The following is a 14,784-nucleotide window of genomic DNA, read 5'->3' as shown; positions in this document are numbered from 1 at the left end:
CTCTCCACGACCATATATGGTCCTTCTTCCTGCCGTGGGTGGGTGGGTGTGTGGCATCCAAAAAGTCTGTGGTCAAAAGCAGGAACATTTTCCTCCTCACTCACAGTTTACTGGCGCATTTTGTGGGCCACGTTTGCCGACGGAAAACTCTGAACATCACCGGAGATTTTTTTTTTGGGTTGAAGTTTCAGACTGGGTTGACACAAGGTGCAATGTTGCACGTTTTCTTCCCTGTTCATTTAATTCCTCCTGCTTCCCTGCTGCTTTTATTCTCTGTACTTTTCGTGGTGGAGCTGCAGCCAGTAGACGATGTGTCTTTTAGCATCCTCAGTGGTTTTTGATGGAGTAAACGCACACGCGTAGGTGCGATGTGAGATCGGGATGTTACCACAGTAGTCTTGTGCATGCAGAGAGGTAGAATTAGAGAGTGAGAGAGTGTGTCTGTGTGTGTGTGTGTGTCTGTGTGATTGTGTGCGTATGGATGGTGAGACTCTGGTCCGCAGCCTGGGAGTCAGGCTTTGAGCTGTGCTGTTCATAGTCTGCTGATTTATGCGCCTCACAGGGAAATCTCTCATTTGTAGCTCTTTCATCTCAGTTCCCCCCTTCACTCCTCTCTCTCTCCCTCTCTCTCTCCCTTTCTCTCTCTCTGTCCTCTCTCCTCTTCCCGCCGTAATGTGATTCAGTGCAGCCGCTCGTCCCAGGCGACATGCCATGCTTTGCTTGCACACCCTGCTCTTTCTAACATGAATGAGTCAAGAGGAATCGTTGATGAATAATAAGATAGAGCAGAAGGAAAATGCTATCTGGATCTAGTCGAGCAAAAGAACTCCTTTTCTTCCCTGAACGTAGTCTTTGTAAGCACCGCTCAGGCGCTTACTCACACATTGAATGTGTTTGTGTCCCCAGTGCCATAATGCTTTTATGGACCTTTGTGTGTGTGTGTGTGTGTGTGGTGTATATGTGTGTGTGTAAGCGCCTTCTACCACCGCCTTGTTTGAGTAGCCCTGTCACTTGTGCAATTCTGTGGTGTCAAAACAGATCAGAAAGGTCTGGCTTGACTCCTGCCCCTAAATACACACACAAAACACGGGCATGCACACACACACAGACACACACACACACAGATTGAAGGCTCAGTGCCAGGGCCCTTGGTGGTTGGAGGCTTATGAAAGGGTCGGACTGACGAGAGGTTGCCAAGTGTACAGCAATAAGCGTAACAGCCAAGCTAACGAGAGTCAGAGCCTCTGACACACACACACACACGCACACACACACAGTGAGACTGTACTGTCAGAAGCTCTCTCAGAAGTCACCACCAATGGCAGAGTAAAAGAGTGTGTGTGGCAGTGTGTGGGTGTGAGAGAGAGAGAGTTCAGTATATCAATGTGTGGACAGAGGCTTTAGTTAATTGGCAAATGTGACAATAGAACACGAGAGGATATTGATCTTCAATCGGATGGAGATCGATTTAACTTGTCATCCTTCCAGGTGTGTGTGTGTGTCTGTGTGAGTGAGAGAGAGAGAGAGAGAGAGAGAGAGAGAGAGATTGCACGTGTGTGTATTGATCAGCAGCAGTTCATTCAGAGAGCTACAGAGAAGAATATCCCTCCCTTACTTTATCTGTTTGCTTCTCTCTCTTCTTTTTGTGACATTGATTGTATCACCTCGACCCACCCCTCCGCTGGTATCTTCCTTTCCTCCTCTCCTGTTTGCTTCTTCCTCCTCCTCCTCCTCCTCCTCCTCCCTTCCTCTCTTCAGAATAGGGAGAAACCTTGGGACAGTCTGGCCTGTTATCTGTTGTCTGGCTGTTTTGTTTCACTGTCGATTTCCTCCCCAGCAGCTGCTGGGACGAACACACAAAAAGAGGGTGAAGGGTTATGTTTTTCACACTCACTCCCCCCACCCGCCTCCCTTAAAGATGAGAAAATTACCTTGATGTTTTTAGGAGCTTTTTTATCACTTTCTTTGCATTTTACTTAAAAGCATTTACCTTTTAACTGTTTCTAAATATCACTGCCAAGCATTCCGAACACAACCTCATTGATCCATCCCTAATTAACACTGTCACAGTGAGTGTTAACGTTGTGAAAACGTGAGTGCACTCATAAAAAATTGTATTACTTGCACAATTTGAGCCAACTTTTTTTTGTGCAACTTTTATCTAAAAAAAAACCCACTGTAAAATATTCCCACACTAACACAGGTGTTATTTTTACCAACCTCTCACAGCAGCAATGGTATGACAGTTATCCCAGTTAAAAAGCTTCTTTCTGTGGAGAATTTAGTATTTTTTTGGTGGGGGGGGGGGGGGTAGATAGATTTCTCCCTGTATGACTGTTAACCTTCAGTGTAAAATGGCATCTCTGAAGCTCTGGCTGTTAAATTTCTGAAGCGCTGACACCAAATCCTGATTTTTATGCTTCTAAAACTTGAGATTTGCTGCTCTCAAACTCCATTGTGGCTGCACTGGAAATATAACAACATCTCAAAATTTATGTTTGGCCCTGTTATCCATGAGAATACCAAAAATATGCCAAGCAGCAAAACCTGCCCAGAAAAGCAAGAAACATATCCAATTCTTTTTTTTTTCTTTATATAAAACAGTGTTTAAGTATTTTTGAGTGGATTTTCTCCTTAGCAAATCACATTACAGTCAATCATAAATAAACTAAAGCAGATTTTGCTCACTGTAAGTACAGCTGACTGAATTAGCATGAATAGAAACTCATGATTCTGATTTTTATTACCTTGGATAGTCAACATCGGAGGATTCGCTGCCTGCGTGTTGACACACTTTTCCAATTCATGATGCCAACTGGGAAAAATGGAAGGCATACGAACACATTTTCTACTTTAATTACCACTACAGAGACTGAACGGAGCTGTTTTCTCAGTCAGCAGCTTGTATTTATAGTAAATAACATATGCAGATATAGTAATATGCTGTGTATAATCATGATGTGACTTGGGTCAGAGCGGAATTTTTGATGTAGATACATATCTGTGGTTGATGAACCAAACCCGCTGAGGCATAGAGTTTGTGTGATGTTTGTTATGGTTTTGTTTTGTCTTGCTCACTCTTTGTCGGATTCACCTCATCAGTTGTGGCTAATTTGGTGTGCTTGCATTCATCATTTGGCGTTCCTGCTCAGCGCTACGGGAAACTTCGAGAGGATGCAGCGGTGACAGATGGAACGGGAATGTGCAGATTGGGATAAAACAAAGGTGGAAACAGAGGGAAGGAAGAGAAGAAGGGGAGGAGGAAAAAAAAAACAGGGACAGAAATAAGGTTTACGTTAGTGGCTGGCCTCCGAGATGATTTTCCATATCAGCAGGCCAGAGGGAGCGGGCAAATATGATTTTCTCCTCAACTGGCCAACAGAAAACAGACAGAGAAGGGAGGGAGGGAGGTGACAGGAAAGAGGGAATGGGGGGAAAAAGAGGAGAAAAGGAAAGAGATGAGTAAATGGAAAAAGATGGGGAAATGGGGGATGGGTGGAGATTTGAGAGGGTGAGAGATTAAAGAACAGCTGTGGGAAGAAAGTGAACAAGGAGTGCAGAGTGTTTTCCAGCACTAAACTTACTGATCAATAAAACTACTGTTTGAAATTCATTAAATATCATTAAATATCAATTCAAAAATGCATGGCTGCTCAGCTGAAAACTGGCTTTCCTTTCTATTGTCTGTTGTAGTAGATGAGGTGTGTGTGTGTATCAGTCTATTTCACGTGTGTGTCTCTCAATATTTGTGTGTGTGTGTGTGTGAGAGAGAGAGAGAGAGAGTCTGTGCTGCCAGGGGGTCTTGTGAAACCAGCCTGAGTCTTATACGAGCTGTGTTTTATTATGACTGGCTGAAAGGCCACTGATCTACAGTTGTACAGGAGGGGATTTGGAGAAAAAAAGAAAAAGAAAAAAGCAGTGAAAATATCCTGTCTGAGAGAGGGTGAGAGAGGAAGAAAGAGAGAAAATAAATGTCTAGAAGGGAAAGTTTTTTTTTCTGACGACAGAAAGTGAAAATATCAGGCGCAAAATATGGAGGGATTTCTACTTTTAAATTGTCTCGGTGCCGTGTGTTTGTGTGTGTGTGTGTGTTTAAATGTTTCAGATCCAGCTGTATAAATAGACGCACGCACACCCTCTTTCTGATTTGTCGCTTAATACACACAGCTGCTCCATCTCGTTCTGTGCGTGTGTGTGTGCGTGTGTGTGTGTGTGTTAGTGAGCGAGAGAGACAGATTGGCAGACAGTTGAAGGCACTTGTGGTTGTGGTTGTTAGGGCGTCAGGTCGTGGTTGAGGTGAGGGTACTCTACATGTACGTGTGTGTGTGTGTGGGTGGGTGTGTGTGTGTGTGTGTGTGACTCAGATGCGGACTGTTGTGGTTGTGGTAATTGTCTCTGATGCCAGGCAGCATTTATGGGTAACGACCCAGCCCACCACCTCTCTCTCTCTCTCTCTCTCTTGCTCTCTTTCGCGCTCTCTCTCCATCCAGTGACTAATTACCTGATTCCCTGTGGATTTGTTTCCTCCTTCCCCCTACAACTGTTCGGGTTGTTCCACTAAATGAGAGCATGCTGATAAGTGGAGATACGTTCAAACGGAGCCAAACTCAACTGAACCTGTTCGCTCAGTTCGCTGAAAACCGTCACAGAATGAAAGCGAACGTCTAATCATGCTCTTAGTCATGTCTAAGGTGAAACTAGGTTCATACTCCGAACTGAACTGAAAACTTTTAAATATGATTGGTCAAATAAAACTTCAACAGGGTGTGACTAAAATAATAATACAATTATTACAATTATAATACAATTATTAGAGCCATGTTGAATAGGAATGAATGTGTTGAGAGTCAACATAAAGATGCTTTAATGCTTCTCCAACTTGTTCCAAACATGTCAGTTTCGAGTTTCGGCTAAACTGAAGTTTTCCTCTTTTAGCAGTCATGTTCACGGTTTAGCTTTCGGTTCATGGTTGTGTTTTATTGCCATCCGAGCTGGTCATGAGCTGTGGCAAACCTGGATGTACTGTAGCATCTGTTTGAAAGCTTGGTGTTTGAAGTACAGCTTGCAGACATCTTTGTCAGTAAGGTTAGAACCAGGAACCAGGAAATCTGAATTTGGACCACATGGTCTGTGAGAAGGCGAGCTGGGATGAGTAAAGAGCAACCACAGTGCGTAAGTTCAAAACAGTCCTGCGTTAATATTGTTCAACTTCAAGTTGTAACCTTTTGTTTTAAGTTTCCTCTTTAAGAATTACAGCGTAAACTCCAACTAGCCTTTGACATTCAGCTGTTGTGGTTACTATTTGATGATAATACTGACCAAGGCACCGAATTAATGTCAGTCTCAAGTAAAAATGATCAACAGTGACAAATTCATAAAACCAGTCAGTCACATGCCTCAGGCCTCAGATTATATATATATATATATATATATATATATATTCAGATCGCAATTGAGAAAAAAAAAGTGTCTCCTTGAAGGCTTTTTCCTGATCACAATTTTAAGAGAAAAAATCTGATGTGTGTCACATGAGAGGAGAAAAAAAATGTTCAGAATTGGGACACTTGCAGCTGCAGCTGAATGTAGCTTGGAGGGATTAATTTCTCTAGGGCAGGTCACGAAATTTCATTTTTCACAGCACTACTCAGTAATATTAATACCTCCCAGATCTGCCGCGTCTCACTTTTTTTTTTTTTTTTTTTTTTTACCTTCTAACGGGAGAAAAATCCTGCCTCAAACTCCTGCTGGGTTCTGAAAATGTTATATTTAAGCGATATTAAAACAGTATTTTGTTACGGCTATGTACTATATTTTGAAGATTACCGTGTCCCGTGTCACGTTTTATATCTCCGGGGTGACGACATCTTTGCAAGCAACAAGTGACACCTACGTATGGGCTCAAACGGAAATCACAGGCATCGTCAAAGGACTTAAAAGCAGATGTGTGCTTGGAGAATTAAAAAAATAAGTGTGAAAAACTGAGATGCTTCTGTGTAGAAGGGTAGAAAGCATGGAACACTCGTCATTTACACATTTATATTTTTAACTGCTTAGACAGTTAAACTGCTTTTTCTCAGTTTAACAGTCAAACTTTGGAGCTTCTCAGTTCTTCTTCTGTGGTGTTGCTTGCGTATTGACACCTCTGTAGACTCATCTCCATCTCTTGCTCTCCCAGAACCACATTTAACCAGCAAACACCTCTCTAACCTCCAGCCTCTCTCTGTGTCACTCAGGTGCTTCCTTCATGGGTTCCTTCCTGGCCAGCAGTCTGGGGTCCCCACCTTCCCACCCTCCTCACCCCTCGGGACCTGCTGCCTCCCCCTCCTCCCCGTCCTACAGGGCTGGACCCCATTCGAGCGCTTCCCCTATCTGGTTCCCCCATTCACATGAAGGTAAGACACACACACAGACACACAGACACACACACACACACACACAAAGAGGAGGCAGCCCGGAGTGCTTGGGTCTATGGTTAATCCAGGGTCTTGGTTTGGGATTAGATCGAGATGGAGCCATTAAGTGGTTTAACCAGCACTGAGCTGAGGCCAAACACACGCTGCAGTGACGCCTCAGATGATGCTACTTATAGAAACACACACACACAATCTCCTGGCTGTGTATGTCAGCAAGCATGTGGCTGCTGCATCGTGTTTGTGGCTGTTTTCTAGTTGTGAGCTCAAACACCATAACGCTCTTAAAAATGGTGCAAGACCAAAACCTTCCTCTTCCTTTTGCTCCACCTCATAAACACACAAACAAACACACACACACACATACTGTGATGCAGTTTAAGAATAACATCATCATCGGCAGTAATTCAGCAGTACCTCACACCAGGCTCCTGCATTTTTCTCCCCTCCTTTCACTCAATCACACCCCCACTCTCGTTTAGGGGTGAGTTTTAAGTTTCATGAGCTTCTATACCCCCCTCTCACACACTGAAACTTACCCCCATTTCCACCATTCCCTCCTGCTTCATACACCCCCTCCCCCTCTGACCGCAGCCCCACCCTCAGGGCCCCTTCTGGGCTAACCGACCTCCAACGGCCCCCTTCCTGATCAGACACACACACAAAAATGTGCGCATCCACATGCATCATGTCCTCTTTCGACTGTTAACCGTTTGTGGTCAAAGACTTAGTTATCTGTCTCTTTCAGGTATGTATGTGCATGTGTTTCTGTCTTTCTGTGTGTGTGTGTGAGAGAGGATTTCTCTTTTGACAGTGAGATGGGTCTAGAGAGATAACCTCCAAAAATGCTTCAACAGAAAGGCAGCTTCCTCCACAGGGTGTATTTCTCAACCAACTGAAAACGGTCAGAATCAGAACTTCACATTTCACCAGTTCATCTCCAAAAACAAACAAAAAAAAAAGAAGTAAGCTAGTGAACAGTAACATCTGAAGATTTCACCTTGGAAAAGTATCTTAAGTACCCCAAACACTGCTGCTGAGGCATTAAATGGAAACCAGTCGACTTTCAGTGCAACTGTTTTGTTTTTTTTTGTTTATTTTTTTATTTCTTACAACCAGCTCTGTGACCACTGACACTTTCCACTGCATTTTGACATGTCATAGCAGGAAAAGCACAGGTGTAATCAATAACAATAATAAAGACTGAATTCCTGTTAAGCGAGCCAGTTCCAACATCCTGGTGTTGAACGTTGCTGACTCACAGGAATGTCTTAAGGGGACACTGTTACACAGAGCCATCATTCATGTTATTATTTAGACCTGTGCTTTTCCTGTTATGACAAGTCAAAATGTCTGCTGTTAAAAAAAAAAAAAAAGGCTCTTCTGGCTTATTTTACAGGATGACTTAAATGTTCTACGTGCCACTTAAACATACAACAGCAAGTCTTCACATTTGGCACTTTCCCATCAGTTGCCACAGTTTGGCAATGCCAAAAAAATTCTAGTGCAATCAAAATCAAAATTCTACTGATTTAGAGGTAATTTGCACTTGTTATCAACTTTGTACCAGAACAGCAAGAGAAGCAAAAGACGGTGGGTCCAACTTTCTCGGGAGAAAGCTGCTGTTTACAAAACAGTTTGTCCTATAAGTTTTAATTTGTCACATCCTGTTGGTGAAGAAGTGTACACACCAGAGTTTAATTTGGGCAAATAAGTCGAACACACTACCTCTCACTCATGGAGACAGGACACTTCTCTACTGCAGCCCAAATCTGTGATTTAAGCCCATAAGACAAACCCATAAGTGTGTGTTTTTACATAGAAATCTCTCCTGATGCAGCTTTAAGGCTTGAAAGGAGACAAGAGTTTTGTTTGTACAACTGGCTCATTTGCAGCTCATCGAGCGATAAATAGCAACAGTTAAACCCTCAGAATGAGCGATAATGTCGCCCGGAGTGACTGTCTTAAATCAGATTCATAGAAAGAGTCGGAGGCAGGACTTCAACGTGAACGCAAGAGAGAGCAGCAGCGGTGAGAGGAAAGCAAGAATGTGTGTGTGGAGGGAAAGTGTGTGTGTGTGTGCGCCTATCAGACAGATTTTGTGTCTGTGTGGCTCGGCTTTGATGTCTGAACGCACACATACAAGTGCACACACGCTTGCACGCACGAACACGCGAACACACACTACAAATGATTGTTTTTAAAAATTAAAGCCAGGGAGCTCCGGTAGGCAGTCTGCCAGCTGGCCATGGTCCAGAGAGTGGAGCGTAGCCAGCACAGAGAGAAGAAGAAACCTGGCTAATACACACACACTAGACACACACACACATGCTTCACTGACACACGCACCGCAAACACACACACACACACATAGTCGCATATTCACGAAGAAATGCACGGTTGTTTGAAAAACAGCACATATTCTTTCTTACACACATAAAACTATTTTTCTCTTTCTGTCTTTCTCTCTCTCTCTCTCTCTCTCTCTCTCTCTCACACACCTATCCTCTCACACACTTGCTCTCCCTCTTCCACACCTGTCCTTGTTTTTTTGTCTCCTCTCTCATGTGCTCTCGCTCCTCTCCTTACCTCCCTTTTCTCTGTCCTCTCATCTCCGCCATCTCAAAGCTCTTCACTTCCCTTTCACTTCCTCCTTCATCTTCCATCCTCCCTCACACACATACGCAACCTCTGCAACACACACACACACACTCCCCTCTCCCCTTTTCATACGCCTTACAGCAGCACCAGATTGGGGGCTTTTCATATTGACAGCCCTGTTCTTCTGGTGTCTCCTTTACTTTTATTCTTTCTCCGCTGTATATTCAATCACTAACCTCCTCTGTCCCTTTTTCCCTTCCTTCTCTGCCTCTCGTCTTTTATTTCTCCCCCCTTATGTTTGTCACGGTGTCCCTCTGCTGTCTTTGTTCCCCTCTTCTTCTTCCTCATCTTCCCTCCCTCCCTCCCTCCCTTCTGAGTTTTATCACTCATCATTACCCAGGGGATTGGCTTTAGATGGCTGATAGAGCCTTTTGGCTAATTGTCGCCATTTAGATTCACTGGTTGTTAACCAGTCAGAGTAATCACACACAATCATACACCCACACACACACACACATAGTGGAGTGTACACAGTCATGCACTTACATTGCAGCATGAACACTCAGACACACTGAGTCCCACACACACATGCTGGGAGCAGCGAGGGGGTGTTGGTGGTTTTGCAGTGCGACTGTGGAATGCGTAGGATGAGTTTTTATGGAGTGCTGTTTACTTTGGCCACCACCGTTAAACTTTTAACGGCTGCCAATTAACGGGCCGGCAAGGACACTCTGTGGGGCATGAAACCAGCTGCTGGAGAACACACACACACAAACTTACACACATGCACACACACACACAATCTCAGCCTTTTGGCCCCATAATGTGTGTTTGTGTACTGAGCTCATGTGTATGTGTATGTGCATGGGCCTGTGGTGATTTTGTAGTTTTTTTTTCCCTCCAATACTGCCCCCTCTCAACCACCACGGCCACCCCGCACACATTCACACCCATGCTGACCCTCACCCATCCCTACACCCCCATCAACACAACCAAAAAGACCTCTTCTATCCCACGATGCAGTTCAACGTCCTTGAAGACGAGGAACAGAGTGGAACGACCGTTTACCTCCCAGTGACCTCCTGGGAGGACTGTGTGTGTGTTTTAAGTTGGGGTGGGGGTGTGTGCATGTGTGATGCTTCATACTATTTGTCTTGGGTTTGGGAAAAATGTGTTTTGTAGAAGAGCAAATTCCATCCAGTTAAATACTGCAAACACTTGGCAGTAGCTGTCGGTTGTGGTTTTTGTCACCACTTTGTCCACTGTAAATAATGTCAACTCCTGTGGCGTGTTTGTGCAAAAGTGCATTTATGGTGAAAGTAGCACTAACTGGCCATATTTTTTCCGTGTTTTCTAAAATGGTCCCATTTCATGATAGATTGTACAGATAAACTGTTTGTTTAGAGGGCTGCTGAATGTCAACGCTGGGGAGAAACATCAATTCTTTCTCGCTCTCCCTCCCTCTGACAGGGTACCCCGGCTATTCAGGAAGTCTTGCTTCTCCTTTTCTCCCCATGAGTCCCCTGGATCACCATAGCAACGGTCTCTATGGACAGCACCGCTTCTATGAAACTCAAAAAGGTAGGTGTCGGTATGTGCGCATGTGGATGTGACGGAGTGAATAAAGTAGCTTTATATATGCTTCCTTAAAAATGCTTAATCAGCACTCACCACAGCAGTGGGAACTGGTAACTCCGAGCTTTTCAAACTGGCAATTTCTCATTTCTTTCTCTCTTGAAGAAACACATTTTAATAAAAAATAATTTAGATAAAGTTTTGTGAGACGTAGTGTTTTTAGCAGTTGTGTTGCAGCCACCATTCAAATCTCTGTATATCTCTATTTATCTTCAACTTTAGCAATTTATTTTAAGTCTTCTCTTTTCTTCCCAGATCACTTCTATCTGAGAGGCCTTCCTCCCCAGCCCCCTCTGCTCTCCACCAATCACAGCCTTCCGCCGTTGTCCAGGACTGCCCCAGGCCACCCTCTTGGCTCTTGCAGCCGGGAGACGGACAATGGGGGAGGAGGCGGGAAGAGCACCAAGGATGTGGGTGAGAAGGGGGTTTCATCTGCGTCAAAGGACAAGGAGCGAGCAAGCAGCAAGGAGCGGCACCAGGAGAGCAAAGACAAACAACATCAGTTCCATCATCATCATCCTCATCAGACGAACCCTGCCACCACTACATCCAGCTACCACCACCAAGCTTACCCCCACCCTCACCATGCCCTCCTTTCTCACCTCACACCCCAGGGCAGGGAGGAGGACCACAGACACTCTCTAGAGCGACACAAGGAGTACAGAGACAGCGACTCGGGCAATCAGGGGACAAAACATATGACTGCCTGTAAACTGTCCAGTGGTTCGGGGGCAGAGACTGGCTCTGGAGGAAAAGGGGGAGCATTGAGTAGCTGCAGCGGTGGTGGGGTGAGCAGACCTCCATCTGGAGGGGGCAGGCGGTGCTCCAAGGATGGACCCATAAATGGGGAGATGAGGATCAGCGAATCCTCAACTTCCTCTTCTGAATGTATGAGACGAGGGACAGCTGCAGCAACAGCCATCTTGGCACCTCCTGCGCCCCACTCTGTGGCCTCCTACTCAATGCCTCCCCCTCCCCCTCCGCCACCCCCTCCTCATGCCTTGCACATGGGCTCCACAGTCACAGGAGGGTGGATACACCACACACATCACCATCCTCATCCTGAGTTTTACTGTTCCCCAGCCCCTCTTACACTGACACCCTCGAAAGATCCCGCATCCACCCCTGGTGGGTCTGGTAGGGAGGCAAAAGTCATTGGCCCAACTTACGTGCCCTCAGTTGGGCCTCTGGGAGACCTGGCAGCTCCTGACTGCCGTGGAGCAGGAGGAGGTGGGAGAAAGGGAGATGATAAGAGTGGGGAGGGATCTTATGAAAGTCCCTCTCATCACCTTAGCCGACTAAGCAGTTGCCAGAAGAAGGACAAATCCCAGCCACACCAGCAGCAGCTGGGATATGGCAAAGCTGACAAACCTCCTGACTGGAGCCACCAGACACAGAACTTCCACAAGCCCAGCTCCAGCGTGAGCTCTCAGCCTGAGCTGCGATCCTGCAGCCTGGAAAGATCTTCATCCTTTAGAGATTTAGAGGCTGTGGACGATGTTTACCGGCCCTCACTCCCACTAGATACCCCGGGGACACACCCTGCTGCTGGACAGGGCACATCAAAGAATGGCTCCGATACCAGCACTCCTCCCTTCAGGGACTGTTCCCACTCAAGTCCTCATCCTGAAGGGAGGGGGGGATCAGGGGCTCAGAGGGAGGGACAAAAGGTTGCAAGGATAAGGCACCAGCAGCACAGCAGCCCTGGAGCAAGTACAGAAGAGAGAGGAAGAGACGGAGGTCAGACAGCACCTTCCTGGGGGGCTCGAGGGGGCCACCAGGATGACCAGAGAAAAGGCTCCCATCATGCATCTGTTGGTAATGTTGAAGTACGAGCGCTCAGCAACCGAGCTCCAAATAGTGACCATAACCAACCCCATTCTCAACCTCCTCCACCTCTATCCCGCTCCTCATCACACACCACTGAGGTTGAGGGTAGTGCCATGAAGAACCTAATGAACTACAGCTCCCAGCAGCCACTGCTGCTGCCACAGCGGAGCCCCTTTGGAGGTCTGGGCTGCATCAAGCAGGGTGGAGAGAGATCAGAGAAGGGGGACAGAGGAGGTTCTAAAAGCAGCACCTCCCAACAAGACCCTCCCAAACAGTCGCTCCCTCCTCGCCGAGGATCCACTAATGAGGGAGAGAGGGGTGACAGAGGTGGGAAGGAGACTGGGGACACAGGAGAGGGAGAGGTGCGACAGCCTCCTGTGGGTATTGCCGTTGCGGTAGCCCGGCCACCCCATCGTTCCCCAGACAACACCCCTGGACACAGCAGACAAGGCAGGGTGCTGCCCAGCATGAAAGGTCAGACATCATTTATGCTCCTTGCACTGAAAGTCAATTAATGCTATTTCTGTGCTCCAGGCTGCATTATGGGAAAAATCCACAATTAAACACCTGAGAACAGCAATCAGTGTCACACATTTCTTAGTCCATGTTTATGTTTACTGTGGGACTCTTGCAAACAGCTTCTGTCCAGACTCAACATTTTGCACATTCAAGGAGAAATTCATTGTAAAGAGAGATGCTGATTTCTGCATGGGCAGTGCTGGTCAAAGGCCTCTTAGGAATCATAGACCTTTGAGGCACATTGAGGGTTAGTAGGGATGCAAGAAAGCTAAATTTCTAGCCTGCAATGAACAGTGCAATATGACAGGATGTGTGCAAGTATCTGCAGGTAGACTTTCATTTTAAAGGAACAGAGAAACATTTGAAGATGTCACATCTGTAGCAGTAGGAAGAAGTAGAAGTAGGAGTTTCTGAAACGTTGCCATCGAATGATATTGTTGAGTGGTGAATAAACCGTAAGACCTGTTGTACTTGTGATCCAGGGGTGACACGCCCCGTGTATCCTCTCGGCCGGGAGGCAGAGGAGAGGAAGAGGATGACAGAGGAGCAGATTGGCCTTCATCACCTGGACAGAGACAGAGAAATAATCATCAGGTACGCTTAGATTCACAAACACTGACACATATGAGCATACTCTCATTGACACTCGTGTGTGCACGGTAGCATCTATTCATTTTTGCTCTCATCTGATAAGCTGCAGTTCTTTTATTCTCCGGGCTTCTTTCTCCCAGTCTGAGGCTCTGCTTCTCTTTTCTCTCATCCCCTCACTCCATTTACTCTTCTCACCCTTTGATGTGGTATTTCTGTACCCCCTCACTCTCTCTCTTCACCTCTCTCTCTCTCTCTCTCTCTCTCTCTCTCTCTCTTTCTCTGAGATGAGATGTGGTGCATTAATGTTATGGGGACTAAAACGAATGTCTCTGAAGTATCAGGCTCTTATTATGTAGTCATATTAAGGGAAGAAAACATATAATGAGAACTCATAGACCAGGCACAAGATGATGGCTGTTCCTGTTGCTGTCACATTTCATTTTCTTGATGATTATAATGGTAGTAGTAGTAATGAAGATGACAAGGATGAAGATAATGATCATAATGATGGTGATGATGACAATAAGAGGGATAATCAAGATAATGTTCACCCCGCCTACCGCCATGACAGGGAAAACAAGGATCGGGTGGAGTTTGCCAGGATCCACCCTTCTAGTAGCTGCCACGGTGACCTGACCTCTCACCTCCTGGTTTCCGGAGGAGCCAACCAATTGGGGGCGGACCCTGCTGCACATGCTCACCCGGCTCACCACCACTGGATGCAGAGGACAGGAAGTCCCTCCCTCTGGATGGGGCATTCATACAGTGAGTAGAGTCAACGGGGAACACATGTTTCTTACTTGTGTGTATGTTTCACAGTGAGTGAACACGGTTTTGCTTTATGCTTAGAAGATGGTGTGTATCTTTAATCAGCTTCACTTCATGTGTTTTAGTCAAGATTGGTGTTTGTTTTGTTGTGTTGTTGAGATCATGTGTTAGTGTGGTAGTGTGTTAGTGTTTCCTGGATTTCATTTTGATAAATGTTTTTTACTCGGTTTTTATTTTTCATCTTGACCATTGTGCCACTGTTAATAATGTCAAATGATTATTCTTTATTTCTTGGTAACATTTTCTTGAGAAAGTGTTTATAACAGTAAATATAAAAACTTGAGGCTATATGCTGGATAACAATCTCTTTGCACCCATGAGCGGCAGAGCGTAGCAAAATAAATCAAACATGCACAAAAGAGCAAACTTC

General features: G+C 45.6%; 1 protein-coding gene across 1 annotated transcript in view; it reads left to right on the top strand.

The window, feature by feature from the left end:
- The window catches only part of bahcc1b (BAH domain and coiled-coil containing 1b), a 54,587-nt gene that overhangs the window by 16,327 nt on the left and 23,476 nt on the right, over positions 1-14,784 (top strand). The window contains exons 3-7 of the mRNA XM_041067133.1: positions 6,234-6,392; positions 10,482-10,592; positions 10,902-12,950; positions 13,478-13,589; positions 14,158-14,351. Of these exons, the coding sequence (XP_040923067.1) occupies positions 6,234-6,392; positions 10,482-10,592; positions 10,902-12,950; positions 13,478-13,589; positions 14,158-14,351 (2,625 nt within the window). The remainder of the gene's footprint in view (positions 1-6,233; positions 6,393-10,481; positions 10,593-10,901; positions 12,951-13,477; positions 13,590-14,157; positions 14,352-14,784) is intronic.

This window comes from Toxotes jaculatrix, chromosome 21 (assembly GCF_017976425.1).
Source record: "Toxotes jaculatrix isolate fToxJac2 chromosome 21, fToxJac2.pri, whole genome shotgun sequence".
Classification (NCBI taxonomy): Eukaryota; Metazoa; Chordata; class Actinopteri; family Toxotidae; genus Toxotes; species Toxotes jaculatrix.
Note: the sequence above shows the minus strand (reverse complement) of the source record. Positions and strands in the feature narration are given on the sequence as shown.